Source organism: Odocoileus virginianus, chromosome 25, assembly GCF_023699985.2.
Source record: "Odocoileus virginianus isolate 20LAN1187 ecotype Illinois chromosome 25, Ovbor_1.2, whole genome shotgun sequence".
In the NCBI taxonomy this organism is placed as follows: domain Eukaryota; kingdom Metazoa; phylum Chordata; class Mammalia; order Artiodactyla; family Cervidae; genus Odocoileus; species Odocoileus virginianus.
Genome location: NC_069698.1, coordinates 48428953 through 48451348, shown reverse-complemented (window position 1 = coordinate 48451348; position 22396 = coordinate 48428953). Strand labels below are relative to the sequence as shown.

Here is a 22396-nt window from a genome sequence, read left to right as displayed (position 1 = left end):
TACCCCAGGGACCTAAACTCCGAGCAAGCGTCACTGGTCCTTAGAAATTTGCTTCAGCACTTCCTGCTACTGTCTTCCCATCTTACCTCCCCCTTGTTTCTTCTTTTTTTTAAATAAACTTTTTATTTTAGATCAGTGTTAGAGTCAAGGACACGCTGCAAACATAGTACGCAGGGTTCCCGTGCACCCTGCGCTCACTTCACCTTGAACACTTGGTCCAGGTGGTTCTGGCCGCTGTCTCCACTGCAAGTTTCTGTGCTTTGCACACTCTACTTCCTTGTGTGTTTTTGTGGTTTTGAAGATGTTCACTGTGCTGGTTTCAGTTCAGTTCAGTTACTCCCTTGTGTCAGACTCTTTGTGACCCCATGGACTGCAGCACACCAGGCTTCCCTGTCCATCACCATCTCCCGGAGCTTAATGTATGTATGTATTGTGAAATGATTGCCACAATCAAGTTAATTAACACATCTATCACTGAAGTAATTACTCCTCTCTTCCTTCCTCCCTCCCTCCCTTCCTTCCTTCCTTTTTTTTTTTTTTCAGTGGTGAGAATACTTATAGGTCTATCCTCCTAGCAAATTTCAAGGATGCAATACAGTGTCATTAACTAGAGTCATCTGACTGTATATCAAATCCCCAGAACTTAATTGGTCTTGTAACTGAAAGTGTGTAACCTTGACCAGTATCTCCCCATTCCCTCTAGTCCCCTAGTCTGTCAGCTATCATTCTACTCTCTGATTCTATGGGTTTGACGTTTTTGCATTCCACATAGAAGTGAATCCTACAGTGTCTGTCTGTCTGTGCAGCCCATGATGGTTTTCATGTCTGGCTCTGCCCGTCTTTTAATTGCTAACTTAGGATCTATTCGTGATGAAGGTGAACTCTGAGAGCCTTAACTTAGAATTGATGACATGAGATGTGCAGAGATGTGGGCCCAACACCTGTTTGGGCCTCATTCAGGACGATATTTTTGGGTTGGTTTGCTGAAAAGTTTGCTCTGGTGTTTCTGTAGCATCGTATGAAAACCCTGAATTAACTTTTTGGCCAACCCAATAGTTTGTGGCTTGGTTCATTCTGCCCCATTACCTGGCAGCAGAGATTTGAAAGCACAGCATTCAAATCATTTATATGGCAATTGGAATATCCTGTTAGCTTTTACATTTTCAAACTGTAATGAACTAAAGGCTTAAAACACAGTTAAGTCTCCAGACCACGTATTACTTGCATGTCAGTTTCACGTTCCCAGCCTTTCCCTTGGAGAAAAACCAGTCCCATTTCTTATCCCTGAGACTGTTGAGCTGTCCTGTTGAATCCTGCTGTCATTATTCTCCATAGAGGACTACCCTTCTTTAATTATTGTTTGTGGAAATGCCTTTAGCACTTCAGAGCAATCCAGATTCTGATTTAAGAACAGACCTGTTTGTGTCCCATCGAGCCTGAGACCAGGGCCAGCACTTTGGAAGTTCCAAATTTTTTTAACCGAGGGATGGATACCCCCCATATCTTGGCAGTTGCCCCGAGCTGCCACCTGCCCCCCGGGGCAGTGAGTAGCTTGCTCAGGCTCCTCGCATCCCAGCTTTGAAAGGGCAGGGTAATTGGAGAGTCTGCACTGGAGCCGTGGGCCCCACAGACTTGTTCAGCTCAAGTGCAGAGTGAGAAGCTGCTTGTTTTCAAGAAACAAAGCTGATTGGAGCATGAGGACTCTCCCCTGCTCCTGGGCTCTGGGTCCTTGCTGGGTGAGTGGGTGGGGTGGTGTGCTAGTTATCTTTCTAGTCACCAGGTCATAAATTAGACTCCTAACTCAGCCTTTTATTTATTTGTTTCTTTTTTTTTTTAAGTATGAGCTACACAGACCTCATTATTCCCTTGGAAGCCCCTCCCTCCGGAATAAACTACCTGATCAGTGAGCAGAATTTCCTGGAGTGCCAAGCTGGCTGATGAGGGCCAGGGTGCTGAGTTTACTCAGCAGGGCAGTGGCGGGGGATTCTGAATATCTGATTTGCCCATTACTTAATTATCTGAGTCAGATCATTGATAAGTTCTTTGCAATGTTTCTTGCTTTGTGTGTGTGTGTGTGTGTTTTGAATGTTCCCAGTTGTTGACATTCATACTGGGGTGGCTTCATGGTTTTCCTGAGCTGCTCAGCAGGCAAGTTGGGTTTGAGGGGGTTGGAGGTTGAGGGGTAATTGGTCCCAGGAAGGTGGGAAGCAGTGACACGCTGCAGGTTGCCGCAGCCCCCGGCTGGAGTGACAGGAGACTCTGGGTTACTTCACTGCATGATGCATGTCTTCTCTCTTCTCCTTTTTGGCCCCCAAGGATGTTAACGCGGGCGAGGGTAGCGAGTTTGCCGACAGCGGGATCGAAGGGGCCACCACCGACACGGACCTCCTGTCCCGGCGATCCAATGCCACGAACTCCAGCTACTCGCCCCCCGCCGGCCGTGCCTTTGTGGGCAGCGACAGCGGCAGCAGCTCCACCGGGGACGCGGCCCGCCAGGGGGTGTATGAGAATTTTCGCCGGGAGCTGGAGATGAGCACCACGAACAGCGAGAGCCTGGAGGAGGCGGGCTCCGCGCACAGTGACGAGCAGAGCAGCGGCACGCTGAGCTCCCCGGGCCAGTCCGACATCCTGCTCACGGCCGCCCAGGGCACCGTGCGCAAGGCCGGCGCCCTGGCCGTCAAGAACTTCCTGGTGCACAAGAAGAACAAGAAGGTGGAGTCCGCCACGCGGAGGAAGTGGAAGCACTACTGGGTGTCCTTGAAAGGTGAGAGAGAGAGAGAGCATCCTTCCCAACGTGCTGGGTAACCTCTGCTCCGTGGTACCCCTTACACGGGATGGTTTTTAATTACACGGGATTTCTACTGCATGCTCATTTCAGAATTGTTGTTTTATGGTGGTGAGAGTACCTAACGTGAGACCTGCTCTCCTGGGCTTCCCAGGTGGCACAGTGGTAAAGAATCTTCCTGCCAGTACAGGAGACCCGGGAGACACGGGTTTGATCCCTGGGTGGGGAAGAGCCCCTGGAGGAGAAAGTGTCAACCCACTCCAGTGTTCTTGCCTGGAGAACCCCATGGACAGAGGAGCCTAGTGGGCTGTAGTCCATGGGGTCACGAAGAGTCAGACGTGACTGAGCGCGCACACACGTTACCCTCTTAGCATGTTTTTAGGTGTATGTTACAGTGTAGGTGGCTAGGGTACACAGTTGTACAACACTCTCTAGAACATAATCATCTTATTGAGCTGAAACTGTATGTCCCTTGACAGTCACTCCCCATTTCCTTTTCCCGCCAATGTTTTACAGTCTTTACTTTTTCACATTTAAGCTATTAGAGCCTCTCACGCCTTGTTTTCTTATGTACAGCTGGTTCTGATGACAGTTTCAGTGCCTTGAGTTCCAAAAAATATTTTTTTGAAATCATCCCAAAAAATGTGCCTCCCAGGGTAAGTAACTCTTTTGGAGGGAAAAGTCAGTAGTTTGAATATTATGAAATTGCCTTTTTTTTTTCATAAAGAATGATAGAATATTGTTAATTTCATAGAATTTAACCCAGTGTTTAATGGGATGTCTGAGCCATCTATGTTTGTGAAAAAGTCACTGTTTTGCCATCACACTTTGAATATTTGAGTGTGTGTGTATACATATATACATGGACATATATATATGTGCACTGCTTTTCATTGATAAGCACGATGCTTTGATGTGTTGCTATTCTTTATTGTTTTGCATACATCTTAGAAGTATGTGCGTATGTTTTTGCTTATGTCTCTGCATGTCTTGATGGTGTAGAAATTGTAACATATTTGTGAGCTCCGTGTCTTAAAAGAAAAACACTTCTCAAGCCCACTTAGAATCCTTAACAGAAGCTGGGTTTAAAGCAGGTTAATGTTTGGCAGGAGAGGTTAGAGAGGTTACTAAGCATGAAGGATGGGTCCCAGAGAAAGAAGCGTGGGCTTACCTGGTGTGGTGCACCCATTACACCATCTGATACTGGGTTTTATCACCTGTGGATGGTGTGGAATAACCAGTCCTGGAGGCACACAGCAGCCTAGAGCTCTGTTCATTGATGTGCAGGGTTTGGATGGGTTGCATTACTCTTGGTGCCTGCTATTGCTTCAATACCTGGTGAAACAAGGAGGGAGCATGTTAATTGGGCTATGGGTCTTGATGCATGTCACAGAGATGTATACTGACAATGCCTCAAGCAGGACAGGACTTGAGTTCCCTCCCACCTAGCAGAGGTAGGCCATCTAAGGGTGATGGGGTGACTCTGCTGTGAAGTCCTCCAGAAGCTAGGGTTCCTTTTGTCTTACTGCTTAACTGTCCCTAGAGCACTGTTTTCATCTGAACGATCAGGAGAGCTCACCAGCAGGTCCAGTTCCAGTGGAAATATGGCAGTGTGGAGGGCGAATCCCTCTGCACTGAGAGTACAGCCTGGAAGTTGGCTGAATCTCTTCTGCTTCCACTGCGTGGGCCAGAAATGAGTCCGACCTAGCTGCAAGGAAGGCAGGAATGGGCCCAGCCGAACGCTGGGGTTGCTGTTGCTGTAGAGGAAAGGAGGTCGGGCGTGTTGGGGAGCAACCAGCTGTCTCGTAGAGGTGTCTTTACACTTGTCAGCCAGCGCAGGGCAGGTTCCCCTCCTTTCTGCCAAGGGCTGTGTGTCTAATGTTCCTGCATGTTTATCATAGGATGCTGTCTTTAGTTTTTAAGACTTGTTGGTTTATTACATCTTGTTGCTCCACTTCTAAGGGTGTCTTGGAAAGAGTCAGGGTCTTCTTCTTCCTTTTTTTTTTTTGATTAATTTATTTTAATTGGAGGATAATTGCTTTACAATATTGTGGTGGTTTTTGCCATACACTGATGTGAGTCAGCCACAGGTTCTTTCCTCATATCCTCTTCTCATTCTGAAAGTCTGCCTTAGTGGTTTCAAAGTTTGAACAGAGGTGGAATTCTGGTACCCATACTATCTTCTGTGGAAAACCTGAGAAAATATTGATCTTAAACTTTAAATTTTGTTGTCTATGCAAAATCGGATACCATACTATGATCTACATAAAGTGCATATAGAATTTTGAACGCAGATGTGAAGTATCGGTGTTCAAAACACAGGAACGTTGGATTTAAGCTAATTTTTTCGATTGATACACAGAGCACGCTTTGCTTTTCATTTTCCGCTGTGAATTGCGAAAAGGCCATTTGATGTCATGGTCCTGCTTGTGAAACACAATTGTTCTTCCTGTGGGAGCCTTTTGGAGACCTGCTACCGTTCTTTCTCACGTGAGACCTGCCTCAGCTTAGTTTGAAGGCACCATCGGGTCGTGTCTGAGGGGCCCTGGATCATATCCACTGTCCTGCCGTGGGGGGTGGGATGAGGTGACTTGAGGGAGAAAGACCCCTTCTTCCACCTTCTGCTCCTCCCCAAAGGGCCCCAGCCCTGGACCCCGCAGCCTCGGTTCCCTTTAGCAGCCTGTCCGATCTTTCATTTTATTACTTAATGTTGAGTTTTTAACAACATGATTAGAAGTCCACCTGCATCACAGTCGCCTGAGTCGCTTCCTGGGTTATATCCATACCTGCTGAATCTTAGAGTCTGAGGGTGGTTCAGTTCAGTTCAGTCGCTCAGTCGTGTCTGACTCTTTGCGACCCCATGAACTGCAGCATGCCAGGCCTCCCTGTCCATCACCAACTCCCAGAGTGCACTCAAACTCATGTCCATCGAATCGGTGATGCCATCCAACTGTCTCAACCTCTGTCGTCCCCCTCTCCTCCTGCCTTCAATCTTTCCCAGCATCAGGGTGTTTTCTAATGAGTTGGTTCTTTGCATCAGGTGGCCAAAGTATTGGAGTTGGGGCCCTGTATTAATCCCTGTATAGGACCTGCTATAACCAAGTACCACAGACTGGGTGGCTTCAACAAGAGAAATGGATTGTCTCACAGTCCTGGAGCCTAGACGTCTGAGGTCAGGGTGTCAGCAGGTTTGGTGTTCTGTCCTCTGTCTGTACCTGTCTATGTCCAAATTCCTCCTTCTTATAAAGACAGCGGTCACAGTGGCTTAGCGCCCACTGGAACAACCTCCATTTATTTTAATTACCTCGGTAAAGCCCTTATCTCCCAATAGAGTGAAATTCTGAGGCCCTGGACTGTGACTTCAGCCTAGGAACCTGAGGGGATAGGATTCAGCCCATGACAGGCCCTGAATCTGTGGTTTAAACAAAGTTCCCAGGTGATGCTTAGACTGAATTTGAGAATAGCACTGTTAATGGCACAGAATAAAAATAATTAGGTGATTTTTTTTTTTACTTGGGACATGGAAGCGGGGGCTGTTTTGTTCCTGCTGTCCCTTTAGAGAATAAATGATCAAGGAAGGCAGGATGTGGGCGCTCCGGAGCCCAGCCCACACGCCCATTAGAGGAGGAAGCCTGCATTTCCGTGGTGACCCAGATCTGAGTGACACAGTCTGTCAGGATCCAGCCTGGAACACACAGCTGCCGAGTCTTTTCCTTCTGGCTCCTGACGGGTCCCGTTATAGATCGACAGACTCGGGGCTTGTCCCTGCCACTCACAGGCAGGGCTCACTGCTGACTTGGGCTTGGAGATGGAGAAATAAAAAACAGGGCCCCTGGAAACCTTGGGCTAGAGAATTCTTCAAAGATTCTTTCACTTTTGATAGAATAATTAATTTTTCAAAAGTTTTATTTAGAATTAGACTCTGGAGTGTCTCCACCCATGACTGAAAAGCAAACAGATTATGTTCAAGATGAAGGTAAAGAAGCTGTTACCAGGGAGAGCGTGGTACCCAGACTTGCTGTTTCACGTTAGTCTTAAAGTTGGGACATGTCAATAATTGAGGAGAAGCTGATTTTCAACCACCCACTGTCGTGGGCGATTGTAAACTAACGTTGAAAAATGGTAGAAACAGCACTGGGGAGACATCAGGTGTTCAGTGTGTGGACGTTGCGTATCCATTGTACACAGGCTTCGGTTTCTGTTCTAACTATAGTAAAGCTGCATTGTTCCTTTCTGTTAAGGATCTATTCATCATTAGTGTAATTAGTCCTAAGGATTATTTAGAGTAAGTTTTCTCAACATCAGGACTGCTGACATTTTCTGGATAATTCTTTGTTATGAGGCTTGTCCTGGGCATTGTAGGATGTTTAGCAGTATCCTTGTCCAGTCAGTGGTCCCCAACCTGTTTGGCACCAGGGATCAGGTTTCGTGGAAGACGGGTTTTTCTATGGGGAGGTGGGAGGGATGGTTTGGGGATGATTCAAATTTATTACATTTATGGTGCACTTTATTTCTTTTATTGTATCAGCCCCACCTCAGATCATCTTTTAGATCCTGGAGGTTGGGGACCCCTTTATTACCCACCTGCTTCTGTTCCCCGCCCCCAAGCTGTGACAACCAGAAATGTCTCCAGACTTCACCAAATGTCCCTCATTCAGCAAAAGTGCCCCACCTCAGGAACCTCAGATTTCAAGGAAGATACCCTCTTCTTTCCATTTCTTTTCTTTTTCTATCTCTGAATCTATGCTAGCTTAAGACATGAAAAGAGGAGATTCAGATGTTTCTGAATGTAACCTCTGTGTTCCTGTAGAAACTTGAGCTCTTCAAAATAAGAGGGATTATTTTAAAAAAAAATAGTGTTGGGGTAATAGGTCTATAGTTAAATCATATGTATGTAACTTATACCCACAAAACATAAAAACAAAATAAAACCGTACTAAATTACATAACACTATACATTTCCAACAATAAGTGTCACAGAAAACATAGGGCTTTGCCCTCAGGGGGGAAATAAAGGTGAATATAACTTGAATGGGTTGGAGGGAGAATTGAAACTCCTGAATTGCAGATACAAGGACAACAGTTCTAAAACCGTGACGTTCAGGAGCACCACGCAGTAGACTTTTCGGCTGAGTTGGTGGTCAGGCGGTACCACGGGAAGCAGCAGGACTTGCCAGCCCGTGTGTGGTGTGCATTTGTGCTGGAGGCGCTGCCCTCAGCAGCTGTTCCGTGCTCCTGTGAGATACTAGGTTAGTTTTCTCAGTTGTGTCTGACTCTTTGACACCCCCATGGACTATATTCCACCAGGCTCCTCTGTCCACGGAATTTTCCAGGCAAGAATACTGGAGTGGGTTGCTATTTCCTCCTCCAGGGCATCTTCTCATCCCAGGGATGAAACCTGCATCTCCTGCATTGGCAGGCAGATTTCTTTCCTGCGGAGCCACCAAGGAAGCTGTCCTGTGAAATGTTAAGGGCTAGGAAAAAAATGGCCTTTGTGACTTTTCCATTGATCCCCATCGTTGTACACTGTCAGTTAGAAACTTGCTTTGTGGAAGTTCATATTGCAGCCGAAGAGGTGGTCCCTGGAAGGACTTTGTGATTCCCATCAGCGGCGGCCCTTGCTTGTGGTAAGGCAGATGTTGAAAACTGATCGAGTGGCTTATGTTGAAGTTAAAAGAATTAGAAAGTTGGGCCCAGGCCTCCCCTGAAATTGAATTGGATGACTTGAGAGTAAGTCCTCAGTGAGTAATTGCGAATAAAGTGCACCTCACATGCAGGCCGTGGTTGGAGGGTATCTGTGGAACCCAGCTGGCCACAAATCTAGGCCAGGCTTCTACTGTGGCTGTCTGTCTTGTTTCATAGTTTAATTAAGTGTGGCCCAGGCCTCTAGCCCCCTTTCATACAGGTGTCCTGTGTTTGTTCTTCCAGGAGGAACAAGCCCTTGGTTGATTTCTAGCAAGACATTTTATAGAGAAGATCTGAGACTCAAAAATCCATCATTTCTTTCCTTATCCTGAAAGCACCTGAAGTCAGTGTTGTATTTTGTTTTCACCAAGGGCACAGTCAAGAAACTCAATAGATGGTGTTTCCTGGTTGCATTTCCTGTGAGATACATTGGGAGGAAGCTACAGGGGGGACAGTCCCGACTGCCAGGCCTCACTCGGCACTGTTTGCTCTTCGGACCCGTGGAGCTGAATTTGCAGTCACCCCTGGGACCACAAAGAGTCAGACACTACTGAGCGACCGAGCACATGGTACATGGTACTGGTCAGAGGAGCCTTCAGCCCGCCACATGCTTCTGAGGATACCTGGAACAAAACATTCTGAAGTGGAAAGTAAGATCTCGAAGAACTGGAGGGCGTGCGTGATGGCATTGAGATTTAAGAGTCTTAACAGGGGACTTCCCTGGTGGTCCAGTGGTTAAGACTTTGCCTTCCATTGCAGGCGGTGTGGGTTCCATCCCTGGTCAGAGAACTAAGAATCCCATGGTACCTCTGGGCCAAAAACCAAAACATAAAACGGAAGCATTATGGTAACAAATTCCATGAAGACTTGGGGGGAAAAAAAAATAAAGTCTTAACATTGTATATCAACTATGCTTCAATTAGGGGGAGAAAAAGAAAGATCATCTCTTAACACAAGCCCTTCCAAGACTTAGTTCACACGTAGCGCCCTTCTCCTTACGGCCTCTGTTTGTGCTAAGTTGCAGCCCCAGTAAACAGCACACAAGCCGCAGTTTTCACTGCAGATGTTCACATACTCATGCAGATGCTGGTTTGTTTTCCCAGGGTGCACACTCTTCTTCTACGAGGGCGACGGCAGGTCCGGGATCGACCACAACAGCGTCCCGAAGCACGCCGTCTGGGTGGAGAACAGCATCGTGCAGGCGGTCCCTGAGCACCCCAAGAAGGACTTCGTCTTCTGCCTCAGCAACTCCTTGGGCGATGCCTTCCTCTTCCAGGTGTGTGGGCCTCCTTTGCAGAGCGCTTCACGTCGCTGATCAGATACCTTCCCCTCCTGCCTATGGATTTCATCCTGTTTCCCTCTGGGTGGGCGGTCCTCGCTTTTGCACATTTTAGAAGCAATAGTGCTGTGACTGTTTCTGGGTTGCTCAGTCGTGTCCAACTCTTTGCCACCCCACGGGCTGCAGCAGGCCAGGCCTCCCTGTCCTTCACGATCTCCTAGAGTTTGCTCGTGTCCGTTGAGTTGCCGTAATGAATGACAAAATAAACATCTCTGCTGAGTTGCAGGAGTGATTGAACTTACCTAGAGGTCTCCTTGGTGAAGCCTGAAGGAGGGGTGTTGGTTGAAGGATTTTTCACTGAAATCTCATATGATTTGTGTAGCACTTGAGAGCATGGATCATGAATTCCTTAATTTAGACCTGATTTGTGCTGTCAAAATTTTTTATCATAATATGTTCTCTTCTAATATTACTCATAAAGTAAAATCATGACATCCTGGAAATGACTGACTCTTCCCAACCAATTTCTCTTCCTCATTTTTTCAGAACCTTGTACTTAAAGTTATCGAATTCTGACTGTTAATTGTATTAAAAAATACTAATGTACGTATCACTTTGTGGTTAACATTTGCTTTTATAGGGAATCCTTTGAATTAGGCCGTTGTGATGCACTTTTTGGGGTGTTAGTGTGTTAGTAAGCTTTCTCCATTTTTAATTTAAGAATAATGTAGGAAGTCCTCAAGCCTTTATTGCATGTTTCCTGCATGCTATGCATAGTGATATTGAGAATACCAAGAAGTTTTTGACATAGTTCCTATGCTTGAAGGTGTTCACATATAATATGGGAGGTAGACATTGGAATGAATGGATCTTTTTGATGTGGTAAACCTTGGCAGTGAATGTTAAAGGAAGAACAGGGATGATCTGAGTGAAATTGATGGTGAGGATGTGCACTGTGAAGAAAGAGTTGAAATAAAGGCATGGAAGAGAGTAATAGGTTATTTCACCCGTGGCCCACCCGGCTCCTCTGTCCATGGAATTTTCTAGGCAAGAATACTGGAGTCAGTTGTCGTTTTCTACTCCAGGGGATTTTTCCTGACCCAGGGATCGAACCTGTATCGGTCTCTTGTATCTATGTTCATGATACATTTGTCTGCACTTCTTTTGGTGTATACCCAGAAGTGTCAGTGATGGGTCATAGCATATACGCACACATTCAGGTGTACTAGATACTGTCAGTTTCCAGAATGAATGAAATAATTTATCCTCCTCACGTCAGCAGCCCGGGAGAATTCCAGTTCTTTCTCATCCTTGTCCACACGTGTCAGATCTTTTTCTTTTTTTAAGCTATCAGTGTGAAGTTGAGCACATTTTTCTGGGTTTAATGACCATTTCAGTATCATCTTTTGTGAAGTTTTTAAGTCTCTTGCCTACTTTTCCATTGAGTTGTTGATCTTCTTGTGATGATTCACAGCAGTTTGTTACGTGTTTTGTACATCATCTCTTTGTTAATTATATGTATTCAAATGTCTTTTTTCCTCCCTGTCGCTTGCTTTCTACTCTCTTAAAGGTATTCTTTGTTATGCCAAAACTTTAATTTTAATGTAGTCTCATTTCTCAAGTTGGAAGGGAACTAATGGATAGTTCTTTATGTATCCTATTGAACAATCTCCATGCTCTGTCTCATGAACATATTCTTCCATATAACTTATAAACCATTGTGTTTCCGAATCTGGAATAGCTTTTTATTAATTAATTGGATATCTTGCAAATGATAAATGCTTAACTACTCTCATGATAACAACAATAAACAAATATTTACTGAACCCTTACTGTATGCCACCACATTGAACACGTTTTACAATGTGAGTCCACTTAATTCTTACAGCAGTATCCATATTTTAACCAGTTGATATGGACTGTGTACCCCCTCTGTGGAAGCTAAGGCTTACAAAGGCTGATAATTGGATACCAGGTCACAGTTACTGAGTGTTGGGGCTGGATTCAAACCAAGCCTCTTGTTTTCCAAATCCCCTTATTGTCTAAGCATATTACTTATCCCATCACTATTACTTTTTACCCTCAGAAGATCATGGGCGAGAATCAGTGATATGGGAAAAAGTGACTTTTTCTCTTTCTTATAATTAAGCCACTTACTTGGAATATTTGAAAATTTGTAACTTGATTTTGGCCATCCTTGCCTCACTGTACAAGTTAGATGATAATTTGGTTGATTTCAGGATGTTCTTCTTTTTTACCTACACACTCCCTCATGTGAATTCCCTTTGAAAGGACTTTCCTGGCCGTAAAATTGCTATTAGAATCTGAATACTCAATAGGTCACATTGAATAAAATTCTTTTGTGGCAGCATAGGACCTTATTCATGAAAACCACTGTGTCCTCTTGTTTTGGTGAAATTTTTATGCTGCTTACGTGGGACAGAGCAAAAAATGAACCTTTTCAGAGGAAATTACTGCTCTTTGGGATCCATGAGGGCATTTTCTACCTTCTACTTATTGTAATCCACATGACTCTGGAGGGGCTGAATTTGAAAGGAACCTGTGTGTGCAGGGGGTGAGGCGAAAGTGAGGGAGAGCGAGCATGATTATGGAATAATTTGTAGCTTATTTCAGCCCTGGGGCTCAATTCAGTGCACAGTTTCCAGAGCCCGTATGCTGCTGATCTGATGCTGTTATTCAGATTTGCTGCCCATGGAAAAGAGATTCGTGTTACCAACAGAAGTAGAAAAGGGTTTTGTGTCCAAGATGGGGGTGGGAATGGACATGAATGTTAGAGAATTTATATAGGAGAAGTGCTATGCTGTTCACAAAGGGGAAGCTAGAGCTTCTCACATTTCAACTATTAATATTTTAATTAGTGTTCTTCCCTCCAACTGGAAGCCAGAATTGGCGCCATCACCTACAAAGCACAGTTTCCTCTCGGCCCTTTCTTCATCCATCACTGGAGGATATTGTATACCGTTTCAAAAATCTTGGTGACTTTTATGGTAACATATCCTAATATTAGTTTTCAACTTCTGTATTCAATGCCTTGGGAACATAGTTAGTAGACAGAGTAAGAATGATGCTTGATTGGGTAGAAAATCATTTAGAATCATATATCTGAAGAAGTGGTCTAGTGGGTAAGAATCTGCCTTCCAATGCAGGGGTGCGCGTTTGCTTGGTTGTGTCCGATTCTTTGTGACCCTGGGAACTGTAGACCGCCAGGCTCCTCTGTCCATGGGATTTCCCAGGCAAGAATACTGGAGTGGGTTGCCATTTCCTTTTCCAGAGGATCTTCCCGATGCAGGGGGCATGGGTTCAATCTTTTATGGGGAACTAAGATCCCATGTGCCGAGGGGCAACTAAGCCCATGCGCCCCAACTGCAGAAGCCTGTGTACTGTGACAAAGACCCACCGCAGTCAAAAGCAAACAAACAAAAACCAAAGGAACAGAAAAAGAAGTGTAGAAAATATTATCTCTAAGGGGTCGTTGCCTTTCCATGGAAAGTTTCTTGTCATTTATAGTGTCACTTGTATAGCATGCATATATATATATTTTATCCCAAACTCCTAACCTATAAAGCATGAACATTTAAAAAAGACTTAAAAAAATTTACCCCTTTATGTTGAATTGTGTATTAGATGTGGTAATGCAAGTCAAGTGTCTGATAGATAGCAAACGCTCACTAAGTGTTATAATTAGCATTTTAACTGGAAGAAAAAGAGACTAGTTCCCTGTGCTTCTCTAAAATAAGTATCTTTACAGAACTTGAGTGTGGCTTCTCTGAGGAAAGACTGAAACTTTGAGTTTTATCAGCTTCTGGGGAATTATCTTCAAGCGCCCCATTTGGCTCTCTGTATCAGATTCAGTGAAGGTCAGTGTCATATGCCCTGGAAAAGGACAGCCAAGTTAGAAAATGATCTAGAAATCATCTTTCACCAGGAGCATCAAGTGGACTTGTTAGAAAAGCCTTTAGGAGGGATTTTGTATTTGGACTTGAGTAGATTAGCATCAAGCCCCCTTCTCAAGGCTGGTACCATCCCTACAAGTCTCCTGACAGGTGGTCAGTCTGGCCAGTCTGGATGGCTCCCATCCCTGGGAAGTGCCCATCTATTTGGTTAGTTGGCTCCACGTTCTAGAAAGTTCTTCGTCGTGTTGAGATGATACATTCTTTCTGGCGACATTTGCCATTTCCGTTTGCTTCCATATTTTCCCCCAGAGTTTCAAGTAAGCCTTTCATGCTTATTCTTCCTCATAACCTTCTAACTACTTGAAAACCACTCTCATTTCCCTCCGCCACGTCTCCTGTTTAGGTCTCTCTACCCGAGGTGTCCAAGCCAGGCTCCCTATGGTCCAGCTCCTTTCCTGAATGTTCTCCCTCGTAACCGTGACCCAAGACCCCACACCCTGTCCTCGTGAGGCCCGCCCTGTGCCTCCTGCATTTCAGTTCCTGCTTGCTCATTTCTTCCATGATGCTGGTGTCAATTCCTTAATTTATTAGAAACCACAACAAACTGTTGACTCATACTCAGCTTGTGGTCTATAAACCCTCCATGTCAAGATCCTTGTCATCTTATTTTAATAGATTTCTGAAAACTCCAAATTGCAGAACTTAAGCTTAGCTCTTCGAAATTTTATCTTTGTGGGTTTTGTCCTTCTAATGAAATCATCTAGGTTGCTAATTTGATCTTCTGTGGTGTTTATATCCTTCTTAACTTTGAGTTAAAATATGCAGATATGACAGACTCCAACTTTGGCCTTCATTAAGTGTTGGCTTAGTTTCTAGCTAAATCCTGTTTTCCCTCCGCTGTAGATCATTTTCCTACCTCTAGCCAGCCACTTTAGGAATACTTCCCTTCAGTTTTGGCATGGGTTAGCTGTGACGAAGGGTCACTTCCAGCATGTGTGGAACCCCAGGCCGAATTTTTTTAATCTCTGTGAAGGATTGGACTCCACCCAGATAAGGTTGTCAGTACTATTCTGGTGGCTCAGTGTCATGCAATCTGGTGAAAAGAAATAGCAGGTGTGACCTGGGAGCCATAGACTGACAGGTGTATGTCCAAGAGCTCCCGAGGGCCCCTTATCAATGCCCCACTTGGGATGGAGGATCATAGAGCTCCCTGAAGGGGTGCCTGCTGGACCCTGCCCTGTTTATGCACCAGAGGGGGCCTTTTTAAAGCATGAGGACCCATTGGCCCAGCTCTGAGAGTCTTGTTGGAGAGTGTGGGTGTGGAGGTGCAGGCCCTGATGCTTGTTCAGAGGTTTCTGTTCAGAGGTTTCTCCATATGTGTTAACAGTACAGTGGAGAGGTACAATTGTGACTGCACTCGACTGTGGCATAGTATATTGTTACATATCGTCCAAATATGTGTTACTGTGTTCCTCTTCCTTTTTACAATATTTTAAATTTGTATTAAGTTAATACAAACAGACAATGTTATTAATTTGAGTATAGTTAATTTACAATGTTGCCTTTTTTGAGTGCCAGCAAAGTGATTCAGGTATACATATGTATATATATGTATTCTTTTTCAGGTTCTTTTCCATTGTAGTTTATTACAAGATATTGACTACAGTTCTCTGTTCTACACAGTATATCCTTGTTGTTTATTTTAGACAGACGGTTTGTGTATACAATAGTCTGTATCCCAAACTCCTAATTTATTCTCCCCCTCCACCCCGCCTTTCCCCTTTGATAACCATGAGCTTGTTTTCTCTGTCTGTGGGTCTGTTTCTGTTCTGAATGCATAGTTTTGAAGAATTCAGTTAACCTTAAAAGACCTAGAGTGAACTTCTCTTCTTATCCTTCCTTACCCACTGCCGTAAAGCAACTCTACTCAGCTGTTTTAACTGGGTGTTTTGGCATGTGTGTTTGCTCAATTTTTCCTGCACTTACCCTCATTTCTCATCAATATGCTTATACTGTTACTGACCAGGGTTCTTGGACCCCTTCATCAGTAGAAATTGATAGAGCCCAGGCGAGAAGTTCAGGCAAAGCTTTATTGAGTGAAAGCAAGTAACAGGTTCCTTTGCTTTTTCTTTGATGGCGGCAAGCTGGTCCCTTAAATGGGGTGAAGGTGGGTCAGGCCAGGGGGGTGGCTTAGGTTGTCTGCCCACCCCCTTTTTGGTGCTATGTTTGGTGGTCACGCACAGGACCTTGCTTTTGCTCCTGACACCTCAGAAGTGGCAGTTGTGCTTTTGGTCTTTTTGTATCTTGTTGTTCATAATTTGCCCCAACTGCACATGTATGCAGTTATTTTTAGTCCCTTATAGTTTGTATTCTGTTGCTGAAGCAGGTGTTTGTCCGAGTGCCAGCACCACAGCAAAGAGTCCCGGGTCCTAGGTCTCAGCCTGTCTCAATTCTATTTCTTAACTGACCTTATATTAGCTACTGATTTTGTTGGACGTGACTTAGTGACTGAACAACAACGACTGGTTTAGTTGATGATAGGTGAATACTTAGCCGTGTTACATATAAATTCTCCTTTCTTCTTCTGTGTGGTTTCGTGAAAATTCAGGGTTCGGTCAGCAGTCCCTGTTACACTCTTCTGACATCCCCATGCTGTGTGATCATATAGATAGCATTAGCTGCTGAGCCAAGTAGTGGACTGTCATTTTATTTATTTTTCTGCCTGTAGTTAATGACTGTCTTTTTTTTTCTGCTTAATTTGCTTATTCTTTGGTTACTTCACAGTGTTTTTAAAATTCTCGGGTTTATTGGGTAGTTGATGCACACTGCGGTTCTCCCTGGAGTCTGCCCTGGATCCTTTCGCAGCACTGGATCCTTTCGCTCCAGTCTTGCCTCTTTCAGGGCCCCGTGCGTCACACTTACCGCGTGAACTCTCCCGTGTGCTTTGGTGTCTGCCTTTCATGCTGGAGGCTTTCAGCACGTGTCTGGTGATCCTTAGTTATCTGATCACATTTGAATACAAGGTAGCAAAGACGTACTTGGGTCTCACTGGTGCACGTTGACACCTACTGGAGGCTTTTGCAGTGTGAACAGATGCGGAGGCTTTTGGTGAAGGGGGCCCCAGCTGACAATATTTGTTGGCCTTTCCTGGGGGTTACTCAGTTGGCCAGAGATGGATCCTGTTTGCAGTAAACAGTTCCTTCATCTTTCGGGTCTGGTTTCCTGGGGCCTGAAGCCTCTCGTCTTTAAAGAGTTCACCTTGGGTGGAGGGTTGCCCAGTTACATGACTTTTCTCCAGTAGATGAGATGAGCCTCCGGTTACAATTATGGGGTAATATCTATAATTTTCTTTTTAAGTGTTAGCAATGATAGTTTAATGAACCCTTATATAATAAAACTCTAACATGTGTTAAACAGAAAAATCAGTGAGAAAAAAGATTTTTTAGGAACTCGTGCAGGAACTTTGTTCCCAATTAGCATCTTAAAAATACGTAACTTTATTCCTTTTCCTTTTTGTTCTTTTAAAGTGGACAAAAGTTCAACCTGCTTTACAATTTTTCCTGCACTCCTGTACACTCAAATGATGCAAAATGTTAGTTTCCTAGACCTGGCATATATTCTCTAGTCCCTCTCTGGTTTAGAATGAATTTCCCTTTTCCTGCCACTCACATAAAACCATTGATTATCTGAAATCACAAAGTATCCTCCATTCAGTTGGATAATTGAAGCTGGATCTATTTAAATACATAATGAAGCCCTGAGTTTCATCTTAACTGTGCTCAAAGGGGAACTCTGTGCTCAAACAGGGCTCTTATGCAGAATGCATTTTTTTGTTGATTATATTCCTCTTTTGGCAAGAACTCTACTATTTCCTTCACTGAACTTTATACAGTATTTATAGCGTCCCCAGCAGGCGAAGGAGAAAGCACACGATTCCTTCTCTCTACCTGTCCGCTGCTGTTTGTTTAATGAGAGGCGATGGGTGTGGCAGAAGTTGAGAGGGTCTCCTTCCTGCCTTATTGACCACCAGATTCTGATGGCGGGCTCTTGAGTGGACCTGGTGACCCTGATTAAACTTGTCTGGTTCAAGAAGGTGATGCAAGGTGAGCAGCTTTGAAAAGCTTTTTCTAGCATGTCAGAGCTTAGATCCTGGCATGGCCATACTAGAAAACCTTGTATCAAGTGAGTGGTCTGCTGTGATCAAGTCAGAAGTGTTCAGCCTGTAATGTGGCCAGAAAGCTTGTCAAGAATCATCTCTACTTAACTTGCTGTTGACAGCAGTCAGCGCGGTCTGTACCCACCATCTCTTACACACGTAACCCTGTGTATGTCGCAGCTAAGGGACAGACTCTGCTGAAAAGCTCATTGAGTGATTGTCTTTCTTAGAAATTGATTTGTCCTAATGATGGAGAATGGCAGAGACCACTGTTTTATTTAGACAGGACAGCAGGAGCAAAAATTCTCTCTAATGGAGCTCCCTTATATCTCTTGACAGCTTTCAAAAGTGGTTGGTGGCTTGAGCATCTTTAATAGTTAAAAGGGCTGCTTGTTAAATTTTTCATAAAGCTGTGATTGCATTTTCTAAACATCTTTCTCTAGATTATGAGACTTGGTAGGTTTTCCCCCTTTTTGTCTTTTCTAGAAAAGCACTTCAGTTGTGATAGAATATACAGAACATATCAACGGTTTCCAAGGGCCCAGCTCAGCAGCATTAGGTAATTCACAGTGTTTCGCAGCTGTCACCACCATCCATTTCCAGAACTCGTTTCATCTTGCAGAACTGAAACTCTGTACCCGCTGAACTCTCAATATTCCGCTTTCCTGAACCCCTGGCCACCACCATCTTCTTTCTTTTAAATAAATTAATTCCAGGATGGCTCCTTTGTCAGAATTAAATATACACCTTTCAAAGGATGTTTGGCTTCATCAATTGGTATCAGTTTCCTCCATTTCCACCTCTTAACTGGGAGGCAAACATACTGTCTGACAGGAGAATGGAGGGTGTTGACCTTGACTGAGCTCGTTGGAGAATCTCACATGTGGAAAGAAGATGGGATTCTCCTTTCATTAAGTGAAGAGAGTGAAAAGCTGTTGTTCTGCAGAACCTCTCAGGCTATGGCTCCTCTTGGAGTATATTGTATAGACTGTTAAAAAAGCATCGGAATTGACATGCATACACTCCTGATACTATGTAAAGAATAGATAACTAATGAGAACACGCTGTATAGCTCTGGGAGCCCTGCCCAGTGCTCCGTAGTGACCTAAACGTGAAGGAAATCCAGAAAAGAGGGGATATGTAGCTGAGTCACTTTGCTGTATGGTGGGAAATAATACAGCACTGTAAACAACTGAACAACTGTAAACAACTGAACTCCAAGAAGAAATTAAAAAAAAAAAAATAAAAAGCATCACTTATTTCAAAATGAATTTCTTACTTTGCTAGTGTATCAGTTAGGACCAGGTTAGGTTATGCTGCAGTAAGGAGCAACCCTCACATGTCTGTGGCTTAACATAAATTTTGTTCTGCCATGTGTCTGATAAGACATTGGCTATGACGCTGTTCTCATCCTTGCACTTAGGCACCCAGGTGGACAGAAGCCGTGTCTTGTTCCTCCAGGACTTCAGGACTGTAGGCCAAGGGACCGAATAGGGTGAAGCAGGCTTTTGTTTACTAGTAACACGTTTACTAGTAACGTTGCTTCTGTTGTCGAAACTCAGCCTCTGCTCACTGTTGCCGAATAGAAACATGGGAGACAGAGTTTTGGGTGAATACAAGAGAGTAGCTTTTATTGCTTTGCCAGGCAAAGGGGGCCACAGGGGGCTAATTACCTCGAGACTGTGTGACTCACCCTGGGGGGCATAGTGAAGAGGAGAGTTGTAGTGTTCAAGGAGAAGGGTGTGATTAGCTCGTGGACGGTTCTCAGATTGGTTGATGATCAAGGTGAAGTTTCAAGCATCATCAGTCTTCTGGTTTCAACCAGTCTTGGGTTTGTGTTTTTGTGTCAGCAACTTTCATCTGGAAGAGGGGGGGCTGCTTCCTGTAAAAACAACTTGGAATGTGTGTCAGGCCTTTATCTGGATATTTCAGGGAACTGGGAGTTTGGGTGATTCTGTCCTGTGGCAGAATTTTAGTCTAAATTGTTACCAGTTCCCCAGCCCAACAGCTATTCTTTGTTTCTACATTTTCATCTTTCCCAATCATCAACTCTTGAGTCAGCATTTTACTTCAAAAGACAAGGGCACAAGTCCTTGTCTCCATTACATTAGTTTCTGTGTCTCCATTACAGTGCTAAGTCAGTTCCATCGTGTCTGACTTCTTGTGACCCTATGAACTTTAGCCCTCCAGGCTCCTCTGTCCTTGGGATTCTCCAGGCAAGAATACTAGAGTGGGTTGCCATGCCCTCCTCCAGGGGATCGTCCCCACCCAGGCATCGAACCTGCATCTCCTGCATTAGCAGGCAGATTCTTTACCACTGGTGCCACCTGGGAAGCCCCTGAATCTCCATTGCTGCCCTGCAAATAGATTCATCAGTACTGTCTTTCTGAATTCCGTACACGTGGGGTAATATGCAGTCTTTCTCTTTCTGACTTCACTCTGGAGAGGGTGGGATGAATCGAGGGAGTAGCATGGGAACATCCGTGTTATCATAGGTGAAATACACAGTCAGTGGGAGTGTGCTGTGGGACACGGGGAGCTCAGCTCGGCGCTCTGTGACCACCTAGAGCGGTGGGATGGGATGGGATGGGGGGGGGTCCAGGAGGGCGGGGCGTGTGTACACCTGTGGCTGACGCATGCTGATGTATGGGAGAAACCAGCATAGCGTTGTGAGCGATTATCCTCCAGTTAAAAAGAACAGACAGACACGGGCACAGGGGCTTGTACTTGGTTTCACTTTTTTATTGGATTCATTGACTGCATCCAAGTGACGTGACCACACCTAACTTCAAAGACAGCAGGAAAATGCCATCCCCCCGTGTCCCTAGGGAGAGCTCAAAATGAGTGGGCAACACTAAAGGCCCCACAGCAAGGCTTTTAGAGCAGTTGGTGAGAGCTGAAGGGGTCTGGAGTGGTGTATGTACCATGTTAAAATTAAAAAAAAAAAAAGGATGGAAAGAGATCAGGGTTTATGATAAATGACTGTCATCCCTGCTTTGACCAGGTTGACCAGGCTGTAGTTTCTTCATCTGTAAAATTGTCCCACGGACCCCCTACTTGATGAATATATTTATTTAAAAAGTAAGGTTTGGAGCTGGCTTTAGCAGAGTTTGTATCAGGAATTTTAAGCTCTTTCTAACTGTTTCTTAGGTGTTTCTCTTCTTTATTCCTTAGGTGTTACGTCACGGTAGTAGATACTTGCTTTTCTTCCCCTGGCTTGGGGGAAGGGAGGCAGAGATGAATGAGGATGGTCTTGGGGGAACAGATGCTGACCTTTCACAGAGCACTGATGCACCAGCTGTTTTTACTGGAGACAACGTCCTGTTCTCAGTGACACGTGCTACCTCTGCCTGGATTCCATCTGAAACAGCCCCACAATGTCCTTTTCATGTGGGTGAAAACACCAGCTCCCTTCACATCTGAACGCGCCTTGTTCCCACTGAACTGCGCGCACAAAGGGGAAAGCATGTTTTGGCTCAGGGACTAGCTGTTCATCAGATGCTGCGAGGCACTTTGGAGGACAAAGAAGGTGATGCTGGAAAAGGTCATGCTGTTGGGGACTTCCACTACAACCCTGCAGCGACACTTTTTCCTGAAAAATAAGAGTCTGAAGTGTAACATTTTTAGGGTAGTTATAGAAAAATTAGGCTTCAATGTTAGGGTGATATATCTTGGAAGGATCTTTTAAAAACTTTCTGTTAAAGTATAACATATACACAGAAGAGTACACATCTTGATGATGTTTCATGGGCATACCCGTGACATACACTCACATAACTGGTACCCAGATCAAGAAGCAGAATATGGCCAGCACCCACGAGACAACCCTGTGCTTCCTTCGAGATGCTTCCCCTCCCCTCCAATTCCCATCAAACAACTCTTCTGACTTCTAACAATGTACATTAGTTTTCCTGCGTTTGTACTTTATATAAATAGAGTCTTTCAACTCTTTCATGTTTGGCTTCTTTTCCTCAATGTTATGTGGGGCTTTCCTGGTGGCTCAGACGGTAAAGAATCCACCTGCAATGCGGGAGACCTGGGTTTGATCTCTGGGTTGGAAAGATCCCCTGGAGGAGGGCACGGCAACCCACTCCAGTATTCTTGCCTGGAAAATCCCATGGACGGAGGAACCTGGTAGGCTACAGTCCATGGGGTCGCAGAGATTTGGACACGACTGAGCACACAGCACGTGTGAAACTTTACCCATATTGTAGTGTGTAGTTACTGGTCTTTCATTCTCGTTGCTGGTTCATGTGTCACCGTGTGATTATCCATGTTTTTCATTCATTCTCCTGTTGACAGGTGTTGGGATAGCTTCTAGTTTTGTCCGTTGCAAACTGTACTGCTGTAACCATTTCAGGACATGTGTTTTGGTGAAGACAGGAATGCATTTCTCTTGAGAACATACCCACAAGTGCATTTTGGGGGTCACAAGGTGTATAGACTTTCTACTTTAGGAGGTAGTGCCAAATAGTCTTCCAAGCCAGTTACACGAGTTTACTCTCCAGCAGCTCCTAAGAATATTCTGGTTGCTGCATGTCTTCCCCAATACTTGGTATTTTCTTTGTGGAAGTTTT

At 44.6% G+C, this 22396-nt stretch overlaps 1 protein-coding gene across 6 annotated transcripts in view; it reads left to right on the top strand.

Moving 5' to 3' along the window:
* Positions 1-22396, top strand: part of TIAM1 (TIAM Rac1 associated GEF 1) — a 455872-nt gene that overhangs the window by 315109 nt on the left and 118367 nt on the right. For all 6 annotated transcript variants that reach the window (XM_070455141.1, XM_070455140.1, XM_070455136.1 and 3 more), the window contains 2 exons: positions 2317-2764; positions 9574-9746. In XM_070455141.1, coding sequence (XP_070311242.1) covers positions 2317-2764; positions 9574-9746 — 621 coding nt within the window. The remainder of the gene's footprint in view (positions 1-2316; positions 2765-9573; positions 9747-22396) is intronic.